The sequence below is a fragment of the Aplidium turbinatum genome, chromosome 13 (genome assembly GCF_918807975.1).
Source record: "Aplidium turbinatum chromosome 13, kaAplTurb1.1, whole genome shotgun sequence".
NCBI lineage: Eukaryota > Metazoa > Chordata > Ascidiacea > Aplousobranchia > Polyclinidae > Aplidium > Aplidium turbinatum.
In genome coordinates, this window is record NC_137484.1 from 12507793 (window position 1) to 12527921 (window position 20129).

The 20129-nt window shown below is 36.5% G+C and overlaps 1 protein-coding gene across 1 annotated transcript; it reads left to right on the forward strand.

Annotated features, from left to right (window-relative positions):
- The first annotated feature begins 1341 nt into the window (after nucleotides 1-1341).
- Nucleotides 1342-20043, forward strand: LOC145781656 (uncharacterized). Its single transcript, XM_082593330.1, has 14 exons — nucleotides 1342-2653; nucleotides 3382-3507; nucleotides 3903-4009; nucleotides 4387-4581; nucleotides 5267-5341; nucleotides 5802-5890; nucleotides 14273-14420; nucleotides 14690-14847; nucleotides 15162-15300; nucleotides 15395-15542; nucleotides 16105-16182; nucleotides 16990-17456; nucleotides 18604-18831; nucleotides 19438-20043. The coding sequence occupies exons 1-14, from the start codon at nucleotides 1342-1344 to the stop codon at nucleotides 19555-19557; spliced, it is 3390 nt and encodes a 1129-aa protein (XP_082449456.1). The 3' UTR covers nucleotides 19558-20043.
- Nucleotides 20044-20129: the final 86 nt, after the last annotated feature.

Below are 20129 nucleotides of genomic sequence, written 5' to 3' on the forward strand. Positions count from 1 at the left end.
AGTGAATCTCCAGAGAACACGCTTTTACATCTTTGCAATGTAAAGTTGATGGCTATAATTTGGTCACAGTTAATGAGGCAATTATGAAGTTTATCCAGTTTCATTTCTCTGTCATAGCGCCACAATGACATGTATTGACTGGTGTAACTCTAATGCAATGCACAAACACCCATTCAAAGAAATGCATATTTTCCAATTAGGTTTGTAGTCTACATGGTTGTCTACTATGACACAATTTGGTGCTGACAGGGGCCGAAGCCCCATAAATACAATGCTAGGAAAACATTCCTGCATCCTATATGCATGAATAATTTGATACACATATATATTTATACAATTCATTACATAGGTAATCCAATGGTGGAAAAGAATTGCCAATTTTAGACCAGGTTTTACAGCTTTTCATAAGAAGTCAAAGCAATGGCTTTGGCAGCTTGAGTTTACATCTGTAGATATACTTGAAACGCGTAGTAAACGCAAAAGTCTGACGGGTAAACTGCATCCAACCCATTTAAATTGCCGCTGTTGTGTAATGTGCCAGATAATTTTTCATTTTTTTCTCTTTGGTCAATTGATTGTAAATTGGAAAGTATTCAAAGATGCTTTGTTTATTTACAATGCTCTGAAACAAGTGAAATGTACACTCTTTAGGTAAACAATTGACCATTCTTCTTATCATGTACGGCATTGTTTACAAATGCTCTTTTAACTTTGCCATACCATTGTCAATCGCACGCGCATGTCGCTTTGAACACTCGAAGCAGTCAGCGGAAGAAAGCTTTTGCAGATTTCTGGATCCCATTGTTGCTTATGGTCTACTAACCAAAACAGAGCAGAAATGCCGAGTAGTTTGTTTACTATTGCCAATATTTGAAGATACCTATGCTACAAGTTATTTTTTTTATAAAGTTTGATAGTAGGGTTGATTTAGGATAAGCCAGAATAAGTGACAACTATATTTGCAAGGATGCAGAAGCCCTACACAGAAATGTAGAGTTGAGCATTGTTTAAGATGGGCTACTCCTGTTTAATCATCGGACATTAGGCTACTCCTTCTTAATCCTCGGACAACAAAAAAATGGTATCCTTGGTGTTTACACTTTTACAGTTTACTTTTAGCAAGATCCAAAAACTCGATTGAGACATATTCTGTAACTATAGGGCTTGTTATGTCAATAGGCCTGCTTTTAAATAGGGCTTGAATCGAAATAATTCTTTTGTTTATACTTTTAAAGATGCCAAGCTACTGAATTGTCTTCTTACGAAGCATGTTTATGGTTAAAACCTTGGCTTTTGTTCTTTAATGTATTTTGTGTGATTAATTTAAAGAGACGAAAAGCCATGGTATCTTTATGCTTAACCAAGCCAAGAATTGACGGAAGGATATCAGTCGTTTCTGAGCGAGCAGAGGAAGGGCAACTACAAGCACGATCAGATAGAACAACTTTACCAAGAGATAACAATGTTGCCGATGACAAATCAATTCAACGTGCCGCGAATAAGTCAATAGAATCTGGCGAGGATGTGTACTTAGCTGATAAACAACGTCTCACATTGTTTTCACAAGCTGGTTGTGAATCTTGCGGCACAGATGCTGACAAAAACTTAAAACAGCAAACAGTATTTATCAGCAACCAGGCTCGAATTCTTGCTCAAGAAAAATCTAAAAAATCACAAAATTCCTCAAAGAGAAACGGAAATCCTTCTTTCAATAGCAATAGTACTTTTGCAGTTGAAAGACGTAACAATATGTTGGCAAGCATAAGAGCAATGGGTGGCCCTCCACACAGACGAACTTCAGTTCATAAAAACAAAAAAGACCTTCATCACCATTATAATGAGCACCTAGTGGATGCGAAGAAAGACAAATATCGGGTTCACAAATGGCGATTGAAAAGCGGTAGAATTATACAATCCAACGCTTCTCTAATGTCGAGCAATGTTCTGAAAGTCCAAGAGAAAATGAAAAGAAGAAATGAAAATACAAAGAAAGTCAATGATTACAGCAAGGTATTTTTGCCTGAACTAATGCAGAATGTTGAGTCAAGGTATTTGCCTAAAACTAACCCTGATGGCTTGCTAAAGATACTTTTGAAAGAGAAGGAACGAATGTTTGGAATTCACAAGACGGAAAAACTTGACAGAAAGAAAAAAACGGAAATTAAGGATCGTCCATTTCTCGCACGCTTGCGCCACCATGTAAAATTAGCAAATCAAGGTGTGGCTATGCAAGATAATTTTCCGGAAACTGATGATCGTATTCCTTCTTCTTTGTTCTCTTCACCAGAAAACATCATCAAATCTCGCAGTGGAAATTTTAACGACATTCTAGAGTCGGAAGAGCTCGAGCCTCCAAAACATATCATCTCTGATCACAAGATACCCTTGAACGGCCAGCCGAGATCCAAACTGCCCCCAATCGGTCCTGAAAGAAGAAAACAAAGCGATCCAACAAGACAAAAGCCAAATGCAAGAGATTACAAAGCATCTAATGTTTATGCTAAACGATCGTTTTCTCTGTTACCTGGAATCGGGGCTACAACATCTATACCAGAGGATGAACCAATTGCATTGAAAGGAACCCTTGCCAACCAGCGAAGGTCTTCTGACAAATTTCCAGTTATGCAAGAATCGATAAATTTTGATCAAAAAGGTGAACAAACAATTTAAATTTATTGCTTGCTGTTTAAAAGTATTTTTTTTTTACACTGATGGTCAAAGAGATGGTATAGACTAGTCTACCAGTTTGAATACCAAGACTTCAATTTAAAATATAACATACAGAATTACTGTAAGGCATTTGCTACAAGCTGATACAAGCTGAAGATATAGAGATAAATGTCAATTGCATCACAACGCTAATTTCATACGAATCTACATTTAAAAAAGTTCTAGTAAAGACTTAGGTTAATTGGCTTGACAAAACTCACTTTCCAAAAGGATAAAGAAAAGGATAAAAATCACAACAGAAAAAAAGTATAGCCTATAGCCTAATCTAGGCCTGCTTCATGAACATGTGAAATTGAAAAGACAGCATTTCAGCAGAGTTAAGAGCAGAGTGCTGCTAAAAAGTAGATTTCAATCTAACAAAAACCAAAAGAAAATCCAGTTTTTGCAACGTTTTCAACACAAACCTAAATATTCAGTAAGTTCTTCCTGAAAAAAAAGCTCATCTGTCATTTACATTTCTGTGAATTTTTGTAGCTACGTAGGTTAAGTTATATTTTGAACTACATGACGCTAAGAGCCAATACTTCATTTTTTGAAGACCTGCAAAGTTTTGTGATCACAAACAAATTGATTTTGAAAGATGCATTAACATTGGGCTAAAAGTACAATTAAGTTCGTGCCAATTGACAAAATGTCGAATCGTCTCTCCAGGTGGCTCACCGACAAATAAAAAAACTCATTCATCCATGACCATGAACTCCATTGGAGGAACAACTCGCTCTTCTAGTAAAGAAGGGAAAGAAGGAGATACCCCCACCGATTCGGAAGGGAGCCTTGGTAAGTTAATTTGTTTATACAGCTGTGACTAATAGCTAACTTAAAAATAATGTCTGTTCAGTTTTGTCGCAAGCCACGATTTGGTCAAAATTGAGCTTGATGTAAAAATATAACAGCACATCAAACTTTTTAATATTAAACATATTCTGAGTTGTTGTTTTTTTCACTGTTTGAAGTGGATAATCTACCACTGGGACATATTGTGATGATTACAACTAACTATTTGCAAAGACAACTGATATGTTTTGCCATTTTCGTAATAAAAATTATTATCAATCGTTGTAACCTAGGGCTAGGTGACATGTGCAGTAGCAAGAAAGAGATATTCATTGCAAAATGCGATCATTGTCAGCAGTCTGTTGTCAGCTGTCATTGTCAACAGTTACTTCACGTAGGTGCATCCTGGCATCGAAGAAAATTAAGAAGAGGCTCGAGAATGCTCGCTAAAATGGAAAGCAGAAATAGTCCGCAAGCCTTCCGCTACATCAAGCCGGCTAGAATGGTATGACTCATGTTTATAGCAAGATTCAATAGATTTGCTCATCATAAGGTCATCTTTAGAATACAAAAAGTCTTCATAAACTCAAAACTGTGCTTATAATTTTATTTGTGAAACACAATCAACGAAAACAGTTCAGAAAAGAAAGGTTAATTTTACGGTTTACCAATGTACAATAATGTGTATTCTACGCATAAAACAAAGTGACGCAAATATTTTGTAACAAATTTATTGTCCTAAGCAGAAAATGTCATTGAGTTGATTATAATAGGATTATATCGGTCAAAAACTATTTTCCATTGTGTTTGAACGTTTGTGAATCCATCCCATCCTTTTAAAATGCACTTTCGTAGCTAAACGTGTGATGACGTTTGTTACAGGACTCACTCATGCGACAGTGGTACATCTATACGAAGCTGGCCATCTGGCTGGCCCGACTATGCAAGTCCCACCGTTTGGTTGTAGACGACGGCTACAACATCCACAGCGGTCCCAACATAAATGAAGAAGCAACTGAAATTTCCAACAAAAAAGAAGTTTTATTTGACGTCACAGACTACAAAATGAAAAACCAGGTTTTGGAATCTTTTGTATTAGATCACAATGTGAAACTCAGAGTAGCTCAATTAAAAAAGCTACGGTATGTTCTAGCCTTCTGCAATGTTCCCGCATACAAAATACGTTTTACTTAATTTCTTACCCCATAACATATGAGCGTAGTTATTTGTGTGTACATAAGCTACGTTGTGCAGATAGTAACTTAATGAATCTATCGATTGTAGCCAATTAGCAAGTTACAGGCCTTTTATAGAACCCAAGATATTAATTAAAGAAATGGCAATCAATTTAGAAAGTTAACAAAATTATCCAACAAAGATAACCGAGCGAATAACCAACTGAAATACGCAAATGGCGAATGAAATCCTGAACCAGCTCATGTTTAAAAAGAAAAGCCAAGTAACAAAACATAAGTATCATGAAAAAGGCTTCAAAGTCAATTTCTTCGTGCCATCTTGTATCAGAAGTCCAACGTCTACACCAACCTACATTGTGCATTGTATTGCAAAATTTTAGCGTTTTGTCGAAGCTATATCATCTCCATGACGAAATTGGTAGCAAGGTGAAAGATATTAACTTTACCTTTTTGAGCAAAAATAAAAACAAAACTCTGAAGTACACAAAATTAATATTTTATAAACCTTTAACGAATAACCAAAAAGCCAGCACTGAATGCATAAGCTGCATACTTTTTATTTGCAGCTTCGTCTCTCCGATACAACTCGCCGTATTTTGTCACTCCCTCCAGAAAAAAGAGCAGAAAAGGACGTAAATCTGGTAAGAAACGTTTCTCGAACTGTTTCAAAATCCCCTCCACTTGAAAGTGACAACTTTTTTGTATCCGGTCCTTATGTGATTTGTTGTAGCCGCACTTATCACTCAAAAAGCTATAATAAACACCAGTGCTAAACCAACATGAGATTTTTTGTTTACTGAAAACCCCGGCTTAACCACGGTGAGTTGATGTGTGCACAAAAGCTCAAGAAGCGACGAGGGCTCGTGCCATTTTAAACTGTTTACGAAAAGAGATGTCAGGTTTCACAGCTTAGTAGAATAGTTATTTCAACATAAGCTTATGAAAACACATATAAGCAGTCATTTTGCAGACTTACAAAACAGTTGCAAAACTCTTCCGCTGTGCTTATGCTAAGTGATAATTTTAAACATATTCTTTTAATTGCCTAACCAGGAGAAAGGACTTCAGTTAAGCAATAAAACATGATTTCCTTAATTTCAGGTTCAAACGGCCCTCCGAAACATCAAAGCTATATCCGCCTACTCTAATGCTGTACAAAAGCAAATAGGGCGCCAAGGATATTTCGTCGGGTTTGTTGTTGTGTTTAACGTTAGACCTTCTAGCTTCTGCTGCGTGCAACAATTGCTGAGCTATTAATCATTATAAATAAACGAAGGCTATGACTTCTTACTCCGACGCCTCCAAAAACAAATATTTTTCTAACTTGAAAACGTACTGTACTACGCATCGAATTGAAGTCTCAAGTCACTATTCATGTTTGGCAGAGGTGTACTTGAAATGTACAGTACAATATATATTAGAGCTACCGGTACCATACGACCTCTTTTTGGAGGATTTGTCCTCTTTTTTTAAGAAAAATAAGTTGTCCTCTGAGGAAACTTAAAAATGCTTAAATGCCGTTCTTTTTTTTGCGTTTTTAATTTTCTTGCTTAAATTTTCAATAGGATTTTATTTTAATGTGACTTTTCGGCAATATTTAAGTAAGGCTAAGCAATAATCAAAAAAGGAAAAGTCTGTTTTCTGTGAACTGTGGCATAAGTATTCCTGTTTAAGAAAAATACTTTCGCTTTTTTTAAACTGATAGTGATAACACAAGAAAAATGGACAGAATGGTTCAAACATTGCAGAACCGTAAATTTTTTTAGTGAACGGTTAAAAATCGCACAATTCATTTAAATTAGCCTGTGGCTCATAGTGGAAATGTAGAAGGTATTTTTTTATGATGCATCCACATCATGGTGCAAGAAGAGACAATAGCTTTGAGTTAAGTCCGCTTTTAGCATTTAATGGTTGTGCACAATTTCTATCATACTTTATGTAAGCAATTTTATGATTTCATTAAAGCTGGTCTTTCGTCATTGAAGAAAGTTAATGAAACAGCAAAATATTCACGGGCTGAATCTGACAAATATATTTGTTTTGTTTCATACCTGTAACTTTTTCTGCATAGACCTAGGCTATGCAGTATATCCAAGAAGATGTAGAAAATTCTTCAAAAGTAAAAATTAGCTTCCATTTTACTTGCCTAAGAAACATGTCCTCTTTTTCGGTGGTGAAAATATGATAGGTCTAAATATAATATACTGATAGCCTAAGTATTCCCTGTCTTGATTGATTGATATGATCAGGGCCGGATTAATGGTACTGTAGGCCTAAGGCTGTTTACTAGACAAGGGCCTATTTTTGCAAACCAAGCTACAAAAAGTAATAAAAATACATACATGAAAAATTGAAATTATTTACTGCAAAATAACATAAACATAACAGAAAAATGACTAATGATGGCCAGCTGCGTAGCCAGGATTTTTGAATGGGGGGTTTTGACGGTCGTCGGGCGAAGCCCGTTAGCGTGTTCGCCTAAGACGACACCTAGCGGTGGGGAGTCTGTGGGACCTCCCCCAGAAAATTTTGATAAATTGCTTTGAATTTGGTGCATTCTGAGAGCATTTTCAACAAAAATGTGGGTATGAATATTCCTGTAAAATGGTGTTGTCCGGTGGCATAGCAAAGTGATAAGATCATGTTTTCTTCGGCATTTTTCGAAAATAAAGCTACAAGTCTTTATGTTTTCTTGTTGCTAATTCCTGGCTGAGATATTTGAATGTTTGGTATTGGTAAAACTCGCTCTTTTAATGCAGTTTCGTTTAAAATTAGGCAAACTTTGTTTTAGAGACACAAAGAGACTGAAAGCATCATTCTCAATATCGCGAAGTCACACGCGTGCTAAAGGGGGGATTGAAATCCACAACCCTCCCCCCCCCCCTTGGCCTATGCGCCACTGATGATGGCGCATAGGCCTAATTGGTTTTGGAAACAAATACAATTTTTATTGTCAAATTTAAAGCAGATGGAAAAGATTTTGGAAAGAAAGGAATGGATAGTAGGTAGGCTACCTATGGTAATACTTTACCTAATGACACTCTATGACTCTAAACCAGGTTTTTTTTTCTACCGCGACCCCCTCAAAGCAATCAATGTAGTCTCACGCCCCTCCCCCCCATAAAAGTGTTCAACAAAAACATATTCAATCCAAAATTTAACCAAATTTGATTCTGAATCATTCTGAAGCATGAATTTCATGCCGACATCCAGTTATGTTCAGTTTTGCTGTTCCAACGTAAACTTCCGAAACGAAAAACGTTTTTTTGCGATGTTATCACGGCTTTTATTACATTTCCTCCGATTGTTATTTCCACTTTCTATCAAGCTTAGTTAGATAATAGGAGAAAAAAATAATGAGAATAATCTACGTTTATCACACTTTCACCGGTTGAATTTATTGCAATCTTTTATGGATTTATTTAAATCAATGGTGCTGCATATTTTTAACTGGTCACAGCGGTAGGCCCAGGGATATCTAAAGTAGGGGATACGAAGGCTTTTATTACGCCTGACAATAGAAGGGCTTTTGTTTATCGTAAATAATCTGTGCTTATCGTAAAATGACCATTGGCACCGATAGTAGTTTAATAAATCTTGTTATGGTAACTTGCATTGCGCTCTTAGCATCAGGCCTGGATATTAACAGCATGCTCAAGGTTGCTTGTTAATTTAACTACCCATATACTTGCTTTACATCTCGCCAACTGCAAAGGCTTTGTTAAAAAAAACAGCTTAGTGGTAACTTTTCGATTGTCTTTGTAAACAAGTATTCTTTAAATATGCTCTACGTAACATTTGCTAACTGTCTTCTGTGGCTCAATGTACCAGTTGCACTACAAAACTTTCTACGATTTTAAAAAGAACCACATGTTTAAAGCACTACAAACTACCGCCCTGGTAGTGTCATGAGAATAAGGCAATCGCTGCGAGCCTTCATATCCCCTTCTCTAGATATCCCTGGGTAGGCCTAAACCATAATCTCTTCGTGGGAAAATTGTAACATAAGATTCCCGAATCCGTTCGTCTGTATGTAATGACCGAAAGAGAAACACTCTTCTGAAACGTCTATTCAAAATTGTATTTCTGTAAAATTAGCCCGCGGCTATCGAAAATGGAACGCAACACCGTACGCCACTAAAACCTGTCACTACAGAACAAACTACTTAGATAAAGACGGAATTTTCGTCCAGCTGACAAGCACTAAGCAAACAGTTAAATATTTGACCAACTTTCAAGCAACCATTTTACGAATGACCAGAATAGATATCAATATCTCAAACTCACGTACGCAGTACTGTGACGTAATAGTGAAAGACATTGTCACGCAATTCAAACAGGTGTTCAAAGGTGGTGATACCATGTTTCATGTTTAAACAGGTTTGACACAAGTCTTACGAACGATGGTGCAATTTTGGCTCATTTTTAGGAAAAATTCCATGACGTAATACGCTAGGATTTAGTAGACCTGAACGGTTTTTATATGACGTTTGATTAGGTGAACAATTGTCTGGAACATTAACTACAGTATTAAGTTTGATAATGCGTGCACCTGTTGGTGAAAGAACTTTCAAACAAAATAGCCGACACTATTTTTTTTCAATGCCGTTGAAAACGATGCTGAGAAATCTATATTTTGCATAGGATTTTACATAATTTTGCCTTTTTACCATAGCATCGTTACTGGTTAACTTTAGTCTGCACAAAACAACGTACAAGAACTTTGTGAAAAATATCGAATGCTTTCCTATAGTTAAAGCCTTTGCAACGCCTGAAAGCTTAAACGATATAATAACTTCAAGTAGAGGAATGGGCGACTGCGAAAAAAAGATAGTTTTTGATCTTTTCTGGCAAAAGAAAATTGAAAACAATACATTGGAATTTCAAGCGCCTCGTGAACCTCCGAAAAACGGCTGGCGACCCTCAGGTTGAAAAGTCCTGCTCTAAACTCAATTTCGGAAAAAGTGGCGCCCAGCACGTGGTTTTGAAAATGGGCTCTTCATATGTATTGACTCAACTCAGTCATTCGTTTTTAGCAAAAACTGTACTGTACTAGTATTGGATCTGTACATAGCCGTAGGAGAGTAAAATCTTTTGGGGGGGGCAAACAAAATTTGCCCAAATGTTTCAAAATTTGCCCAAATTTTGTCTTTGCAAAAATGCTTTCAGAAAAGTAACATTACTCAATTGCTGAGGTAGTGTAGTCTAATAACTCCACAGGCATCAACTTGGCAATCTCATAAATTAAAATAATTATGCAAAGTTCTTAAACTGGTAAAATGTCGAAATATGGAAAGATTGAATTGCCCAAATAACTGGACATTTTTTGCCCAAATTAGGGATGTTTTTTTTCAGCGGGGGGGCGATCGCCCCCCCTGCTCCCCCATCTCCTACGGCTATGTCTGTATCACTATCAGCTGTACAATAATTGAGGGCCGAATTTTTCCAGGGCCTAAGGCTATAGCCTTATTAGCCTAATGGTTAGTCCGGCCCTGGATATGATGTGTATGAAATAAACAACATTTAACCAGTAGGCCTAGGCTAGCCTTAAAACTTTGACAAACAAGACTTACCGAACAAAAAACACATTAAAAATTGATTATGTTTTTTGGACACTAATTTTATAAAAATGAAATTGAATTTGCAAAATTAGATTTGGACTGCATTCTTTCAAAAAGCTTTTGTCATTTCTCTTTCAAAAAGGATTTTTGCAGTGATTTTTGATGAATTCAAATTCGTAGTCACGCGTAAGCTTATAGGCTACAGTAGGCTACTTATCAAAATTTAGTAACTTATTTATAATATAGCCTACATACTGAATGATACTCCATAAATCATCAAATAATAATACTAAATTATAAAATGCATAGGTTTAAACTTATAACGTAAATAGACATTTCAACTTTAAGCAATCTTTACAACACGCTTTGCCTTGTGACGTTGGGTATAAAATTATTATATTACAGCACTAGCAAGATTGAATAAATATCTTTATTTAAATACAATAATCTGAAACAAAAGCATAACGTAGTTATAACGTAAATAGACATTTCAACTTTAAGCAATCTTTACAACACGCTTTGCCTTGTGACGTTGGGTATAAAATTATTATATTACAGCACTAGCAAGATTGAATAAATATCTTTATTTAAATACAATAATCTGAAACAAAAGCATAACCATGTGAAGCGATTTTGTATTTATTGAGCAGTAAATATAAACTGGGTAAATAAAAAGGGTTCCTGAAGTCCAACACCATCGCCTCTACGTGGCGGAACTAGTAATGCTGAGGATTAACCCGAAGCAGCCAAGATGGTGGGGCACTGTAGATCAGGACTGGCCGACCTACTACAGTAAACTCTTGGCCACATATACCTCGATGAAAATTTTACATGAAAGAATAAAGCTAAACAGCGTGAAGGGGGCCTATCCCTCAAAGGAAGGTTCCTCGCTCGGTCCGAATTCTGATGGTTTGCAGGTCAGACCGGACCGTCAAAAAGCTACTGCAAACCAACAACAGAAGCAAAATATTCGAAAACAATGGAAGAAGAAAACTTTTAAGATTGCAACATGGAACGTCCGAACATTGTATCAGAAAGGAAAATTAGACAACATCATTAAAGAAATGAAAAGAATGGATATCAAAATCTTAGGCATATCAGAGATGAGGTGGAATAACAGCGGACGAATAAATAAAGATGGCTACACAATTATGTATTCTGGAAACAATAAGCACTCAAGGGGAGTAGGAGTTATAATTAATCCTGAATTTGCAAACAATATTATGGGATTCTGTGCGGTTTCTGACAGAATTTTGATGGTTAAAATAAAAAATGTACACCAAAATCTCTGTATAATACAAGTTTATGCGCCAACTTCAGATTCCACAGATGAAGAGATCACTTGTTTCTACGACGATCTGAATGAAGTCTTGAAAGAATTTAAACATAATGACATAATGAGTTGGAAATAATTATGGGAGACTTTAATGCGAAAGTCGGCAAAATCGATACCGATCAAAAGTGTATAGGAAAATTCAGACTCGGTCAACAAAATGAAAGAGGGACAACCTTAATTGAATGGTGCCAAGAAAATAAATTATGCATAACAAACACTTGCTTCGAAAAACACCCCAGGAAACTTTGGACGTGGAAAAGCCCAAATGACCAAACACGTAATCAAATTGACTACGTCATCGTACCACAGAAATTTAGAACATCGATTTTAGATATAAATGCATTCCCATCGGCAGACTGCGATAGTGATCACAATCCTGTTGTTGCAAAATTCAGATTAAGACTACAAAAACTGAAAAGGAAGAAAAGAACTATTCACTTCAACTGGAACGCATGTAAAGAAGACAAAACCATTAAAGAGAAATTCCAACAAGCTTTCACAATGCAAATGACAAGTAGTAATACCGAAAACAAAACTGAAACGACGACCACGGAAGAACATTTTAACATTATCAAAGATTCGATTAATAAAGCCAATGAAATAGTTCCTAAAATAAATTACCAACGACATAAAAACTGGATGACAGAAGAAATCTTAGAAATGATGGAAGAAAGAAGGCAAAAGAAACACAATAAAAGTGAATACCAAAAGTTGAACAAACAAATAAAGAAAGCATGTAACAAAGCCTGTGAAAAATACTTGAATGACGAGTGCACATCAATCGAAAAATTGTATAATCTCAGCCCAAGAGAAACACATCAACGAATCAAAACGTTAACTGCAAAGCACAATTCTACGTCAAAGTCAGGATTTTTGAAGAGTAAAACAGGTGAAATACTAATGGAAGAAAATGAAATACAGAAAAGGTGGCAAGAGTATTTATCTGATTTATATGACGATCCAGATCGAACTGTAAAACCTTTCAAATTCAGTGAACCAATGTCAGGACCAAATATTCTAAAAAGTGAAATTGAACATGCCATAAAACAAACTAAATTGAATAAGGCTGTGGGACCAGATGAGATCAGTACTGAGATGCTAAAAACACTGGAACATGTAGGTGTGGATGCATTGCATGAACTCTTCAATAACATATATGATTCAGGAGAGATGCCTACCGACATGAACAAATCAATTTTTATCGCATTACCTAAAAAACCGGGAGCAAAGGAATGTGAAAATCACCGCACAATCAGCTTGACATCACATATTACAAAAATTTTACTACGCATTGTCATGAACCGAATCAAGAACAAAATCAACGATGAAATTGCTGAAGAACAGTACGGATTCATGCCAGACCGCGGCACAAGAAATGCTGTATTTGTATTAAAAAATATCGCTCAAAGATCAATTGAAATGAAGAAAGATCTGTACATCGCATTCATTGATTATAAGAAAGCTTTCGACCGAGTAAAACATACCAAATTACTGGAGATGCTAGATAACATTGGAATTGATGACAAGGATCTACGTATTATTCAAAACCTTTACTTTGATCAAATTGCAGCAATAAAGATAAATCACAACATCAGCGATTGGATATCCATCAAGAGAGGAGTTAGACAGGGATGCGTGCTCTCTCCAAGCCTTTTTTCATTATACAGTGAGATCATCCTCCGATGTCTTGATGATGAAGCTGGCGTAAATGTTGGGGGAAGTAACTTTAATAACCTGAGGTATGCTGATGACACTGTTTTGGTGGCTGATTCAGAAGCAAAACTACAAAATTTGTTGAACAAAGTAAATGAAAGAAGTAAAGAATTTGGAATGGAAATGAATGAAAAGAAAACGAAAATGATGGTAATCACAAAGAAAAAAGAAAATGAAATTCCAATTTGTCAAATTAAAATGAACGGAACAACTATAAAACAAGTAAAAAGCTTTCGATATCTTGGAACAACAATAAACTGGGACGCCAAAGATGATAAAGAGTTCAATATACGTATTGCTCAAGCAAAAGCCTCTTTCCAGCAAATGAAAACAATATTATGCAACAAGAACATATCTTTCGCAACCAGATTCAGAGTTTTGAAGTGTTACATTTATCCAATTTTTAAATATAATTCAGAAACCTGGACAATTACCAAATCAATTAATAAAAGAATAAATGGGTTTGAAATGTGGGCATTCCGAAAAATGCAGAGGATTTCCTGGACTGACAGAAAAAGCAACCAAACTGTTTTAAATCAAGTCAAACAAACAAACAATCTTCTAAAAAATATCAAAGAAAAACAACTTCAATTTTTAGGACACGTGCTGCGAAAAGGAAAGTTAGAACATCTCTCTCTCACAGGCAAAATTGAAGGGAAGCGTGCCCAAGGCAGACAAAGATTAACATACTTAAACCAACAAACCGACAAAACCAACACCAACATACACCTAATACACAAAGCAAACAACAGAGAATCCTGGAAACTTTTCATACACGAGGCAGTCAATGCTTGGAATCAAGTGCGACAATAAAAGAAGAAGAAATATAAACTTTCCTATTGTTGTAATGACACTGTTTATTGCAGCCTACATGGGTAAAATACAATGTACATTATATTAGGCTACATCACATAGCCCAAGTCGCACAAAAGTTAAACTTAACAAAAATATGTCATTTTTAGATTTGAAGGGAAAAGAGTGGTGGTAAGAGAAGGCAAAAAGCCTTTCAACTATTACTTACTTCTAGCTGGTTCTGCGGTTGTCATGAAATCTGACGAGTTAGGAAACACTAATCCGGTGCTATTTATGAAGAGAGGAGATGTTTTTGGGGTAAAATTATAATTTTGGTTTCCAGTAATATTGGGCTGAAACTCTAGCCTACAGTACTTTCAAATATTAATCCTTATTAATAGCCTACTTATTTTATTAATCCTTATATTTCAAATATTAAGTAGGCTGCAATAATTTGTCGGAGTATAGACCAGGCACCAGCTATAGCCTACTTGAAATAACTTAGTATTTTCATCAGCTTCAAATCAATCAAGTTTTAAATAGGTCAGCACAACTTAAAAAAATTTCAACCAACTTAAAATGACCAGGAAAACGAAATTTTGGAGAATACGAATTGGCAGTGGAGCATAGCTACATCTGGATACTGTGAATTTCTGTTGCTGGAAAGAGATGCTTATCAAAGCATCTTCATCACTGGAGGAGGTGGCGGACTGCTTTCAGATCCTGATCGAGGAGGATTTTTAAGGTATCTGTAAGGAATTCTATACCTGTTCACACCAGTCTTGCATCTAGTGTAGGCTAGATTAATACTTCAAGGAAATTCTTAAACTACACCACTCCAGGTAGTCATCACTACGCTGAACACGATTTGCTTATCAATCAGGCTTATCACATCTGACTTACTTTGCAAACCATTTTTTATAAGATGATATATTTTTCATATTAAAATTTTGGAAAACCAAACCATTTTCTTTGTGCGATCTTAATGTCTGTAGCCTAAATGACAATCGATTGCAAAAGCAAGGAGAAAAGATTGGAGAAATATTTGTCTACTCGCAGGTCTATATCCCTTCTTCAACAATGGCCAATCGATATGTTGAATGAAAATCCAAATCGTTGTCTTTTTCGGTATTTCAAGCGAGGGACACTTTTGGCCAGTGACAATGCAAAGTCTGAATGGATTTATGTTGTCAAATCAGTAAGTCATTTCATTACTTCCTCGTTCACAATGAGTTAGGCTATTTGCAGTTAATTTTACTTAAATTCAATTTTTTTCACACTTTCCTGCCTAGGGAAGCTGCTCTGTTCTAAAAAAACTAATGGTGGAAAAACTAAGCAGTGATGAGATTATGAAGAAGACGAGAAAAGAACAAGAGTTTGTGTCTGACATTTCCTCAAAACCACATCTAGTTGAAAAATCTGAAACTATTAAAAAAGAAGGTCAGTAATCGCCTTTGTTGTACAGTTTATTATCACGTTCGGTTGATCACCGTAGACCAGGGCTACTCAACTGGCGGACTGCGGTCCGAATCCGGACCTTCTGAGTGTTGATAGTGGACCTCGAGCTTCCGAAAGAATAACTTCATTGCCACGTTTCTGGGCCTCTTTAAACAGATTTGTATTGGGAGAAAGCATTTTCTTCTGTGATTATCCTAGTAACTAGGGGAGGCCACCCAGGGCTCCCAACACTTTGTCAAAAATCCTACAGGAGTTACATTTTACCTAAAAAAAAATGGTTTATTGCTATCATTGATACTTAACTTTCGTGGTTGCGTATGAAATAATTTATTCACCGGACCGCTAAAAGCATTCAATTTGTCACACTGGACCATTATTAACATTAGTTGAGTAACCCTGCCGTAGGCTATACATTATACAAGCTTGTGGTGCTAAAGTAGGGTATGTAAGCTACTTTAATTTCACTTCCAGGATTGGTTTTGGATTAAGCTACGTCATCATTAAATTTTTTGTTTATTATCAACTGCTGTTTTTATGGCTTTAGATCACATATCACTATTGACACAAAAAGAAGAAGCAGAACAACACAAAGATATCAGTGTGCTTCAGCAACTTGAAATGAGTGAGACACTAAAACCTAACCTGTATATATTGTAGTACGGTAGCTTTAATAACTTTAATGGGGTCAAGATAGGGTACCGGTGTACCAAATTTATATCTTAAAATGTTTATCAAACTGTAAGTTCTGTAGCCAAGTAACTCCACAAACATTCGGCTGTGCATTGACAATACGGTACCCAAAATGAAACGACGGGTAGTAAGCTACATTTCACATCTTGTGCAGATTAGCAGCAGGCTCTAAAGATAGCGTAGCCTACCTTCTCCGCTCAGTAGACGTAACACTTGGGCTATCCAATGAAATAGGCCATATTGGGCAAGCAACAACTCTCAAACTACGGTAGGCTTACAACTTGAGACTTAGTTGTTTTTTGTTTGTTTATCTTGCATTGCGGGAAAGGTGTACTGTTACTGGTTGCATTGCATTTATCCTTGCATTGCGGGAAAGGTGTATGTTGAAAGGTTGCATTGCATTTATCCTGCATTGCGGGAAAGGTGTACTGTACGCCTTCCGACGTACACCTGAACCACGCTGCAGCCGACGGCAATGTCTGTTTCCGGTTGTCTACTCTACTTATGACTTAAATTTGGTACTACCCATTACTCGAACTCGATCACTGGGTAGAGGCAATTATCGTAAAGTTTCTTGCCCAGAGAAACAACAGCAAGTGCGAGTGGCTGGAGTCGAACATGCAGGCTCTCGACTGCGAGCCCAACGCGCTAACCACTCGGCCACTGCTGCTAATCTCAATGAGAAAAGGGTAGGCTACCAAGTAATCAATTCCCTAATAAAAATCAAATTATTTACCAGGTAGCATACTTAAAGAACTTAATCCAGATGTTGTTGGAAACTCTGTTTCTCCTCGAGCTGAGGCTGGATTTGATGATTTCCATTCAGAGATTCCGCTATCTTCTTACAAAGCTGTTGGCCCTGTCAAAGGAATTGCAGCGTCAGAAAGTGAAGATCCGATAATTTCCAGTGACAATGATTCAAAATACGTCCGAGAAGACAGTTATGGTAATTTTCGGATGAGTCGACATTCCGACAGATATCCGCCACGAACGCCAAGCCCAACAAAGGCTGCTTACTTACGCACTGGCGTCAACAGCAGACAAACGGGGAGAGAATCGAATGAAGACGCCAAACAAGACCACACAAGTGATTCACCTCCAGCAATTGTGATAACCGATACTAGCAGCTCAACAAAAATAGAAAGGAGTGTTTTGATTTCGCCACAAAAACAAGTTCACATTAAGGAATATCTTTTTGGAGTTAATGTAAGTAGCCTAGAAAGATAAGCAAGAATAAAATAGGTTGAAGTAGGATAAAAACCTACTTTTCTCCCGAAAATAGTGTCATCTTGTTGGCTAGTTAATTTATTTGTAGCCTATGATAAAATTTGTAACCCTACCTTAGCTGAAAACTTAAACACAATAAATTAAAATGATGTTTGCAATTGACTGCTCTATGAAATTTTTCCTTGTATGCTCTTGGTAAATCATTTTGCAGTAATAAATTCAAATAAGCTCATTCCAATTTTATAACCATCTTAGTTATGAGTAGGCTAAACGTAAAAGATGCAACGCATTTCAAATTTGGAATAATGAAGCCAGAGACGTAGCCTATAGCCAGGGTCGTATGAGCACCATCTCAGCCTACCCTTCCTCCCCAGAAATCCACCAGTGGGCCCCTATGCTTAGTGATCGCGCTTAAAAAGTATGACCAGAAAGCGTGTAGAGCCGCAAACTCTTTCAATGTGGAGAAAAATTTACATTCATCAATTTAGCATTGAGTAAACAACTCTTTAAAAGTTTTTAAAACAAAAAAGTAAATAGCTGGCTAATGGCTATGCCGACAATACAGTGGCGGGTGTAAAAAAAAGTTGGAAAAGTACCAGAGTTTTAACAAACCAAAGTTTTTAAGCTTAACGTGAATAAACAATGCTAAACTTAATGTCCAAAAAAGTAAAATGGAAAGAGGATTGTGGAAGCTTGCTCCTCAGAAAATTTTGAAAAACGTAGGCTAATCTTATTTTGGTTACTTTTGAGGCATTTTTAGAAAAAATAATGTTGTTTTTATCAAGATGCACACTTTGTATGTAACCAAATTCATCAAATTAAAGTTGAACTGGGGTAGAAGTTTTTTAAAATTTAAGTTAACCTACAATTTCAAAAACATTTCGTTCACAATCACAGATGGATTTCAATAATTTATTTCTTGACAGTTTGTATGGCATAGTATGGTGTAGCCTTTCAGCAGGCTAGATTTCGAAAAATTTTCCTGTGTCCCCACCTTAACCGATAGCATTTTTCACTTTATCACCTATCTCGATTCACATTGAAATTTATCAACTTAATGATTAATTAGCCATATCGGCTATTTAAGTGAGCAGTTTTTACTTCCGAATATGCTTTTAATTGACAGACTCCAGCGGAAGCTCTAGAAGCCAATGAGGAAAAAGAAGTGTTGCATCCAGTTCATATCAACGTTCGGCGTTTAACCAAGCGTGACACATTTGGAATTGGACCACATTTGTACAGCAACCAACCAAGTCTTGCATTGGTTAGCAATGGAGCTGAATGTCTCATGCTGAACAAAAAATTTTACCTTGAAAATGCATCCGAAGATTGCTTGCAATGGCTTCGGGAAACGGTAAGACATTAGCGCGACGTCTTGGTAGGCCTATAAGTGTTGGAGCTGATTTTATTAGAAATGGATACGGTATAAACTTACATTTTTAAGACTGTTCTTTTAGCAGACTGTGTCGACGCTAAACTATTTTTGTTTGTGCCTGAACATCCGCCTAGCAGACCCACTCAGTGCAACACAGCAATGATTAATTGTGAAAGTCTTTATCCTCGGAATCAGAAACCTTCTTTGAAAACTTATTCCTGGAAGTTTCGCATACGCTAGGCTACTTATAGAAGCTTTGAACCACTGACACAGTCCAGGTCACCGAGATTGATAGAGTGAAGTTTCCGCCAGTTGAGGTGTTGTTGTCTGTGAGCTATTCCATACACCCGGTGCCACTGAATCCAAAGCAGTCCATGAATGCGTTTCTCAAGCGCATACCCCGAGAATCGAACCTGAGTTATTGGGGCGAAAGTTAGTCTTTTATTTTCAACAAACCAATTTTCTGCAACAAGCAAACAAAAAATCTTGCTTAATTAAATGTTTAGCTTGGCCTATTGTTATTTTATATGTGAAAATATCTTAACGTCATTTTAGCATTTGCAAAAATATAATGAAATGTTTCAGGAATATCCTTATCCATCTGAGGAAGAACTTATCGAGCAACACTGGAGATTGTTGTCTTGGAACGTGTATCAATCAAAAACCATCAAAGAAATAATGAACAAGAAAACATCGCTCATGTGAGGCGTAAAATGTCTTTTAACTGGAAAGACAAAAAAGCGTCTCCGCTTGGCCGTCTCCCAAAAACAGTCTCCGTCTCCTAATTATCAAAGCATTTCACTGATATGCAACGTAGACTAATAAAATAGATTACACAATTTAAAAAAAAAACTAAGTTTTAATTTGTGATCACCGATTTCAGCGGATTTTCGTCCAGTAAAAGCGAAACACAACCTTGTGCTTTGTTAATCCTGTGTTGTCTCCTTTCGGAGATATACCTTAACATATTCGCAATCGTTTTCACGGCCCCCTATCAACACGATGCTATCGCAATTACTTTTGCATTGCAAGTTGTTTCAAATAACTTTTCAAGTTTAGAAGCAAAGTGGTTGCAACACTTGGTCAATCTAATCAAAACATAATAATAGAGGCCAAAATGTAGATGCTCAACTCATGTTTAGCAAACGTTTCCAAAGCCAGATTGTTTTCATCTTCGGTGGCATTGAATAACTTTTTCAACAATTACTTTTTAAGTTACCGTAACTTGTGTGAAACGATATGATGAGTTAGCATACTGGCAGTGTTCCAGTGTAGTA

Coding starts and splice junctions, on each gene's coding strand:
- LOC145781656 (XM_082593330.1), top strand. CDS start 1,342: ATGGTATCTTTATGCTTAACCAAGCCAAGAATTGACGGAAGGATATCA. Junction 4,010..4,386: donor ACATCAAGCCGGCTAGAATG/GTATGACTCATG, acceptor CGTTTGTTACAG/GACTCACTCATGCGACAGTG. Junction 16,183..16,989: donor GCTTCAGCAACTTGAAATGA/GTGAGACACTAA, acceptor ATTATTTACCAG/GTAGCATACTTAAAGAACTT.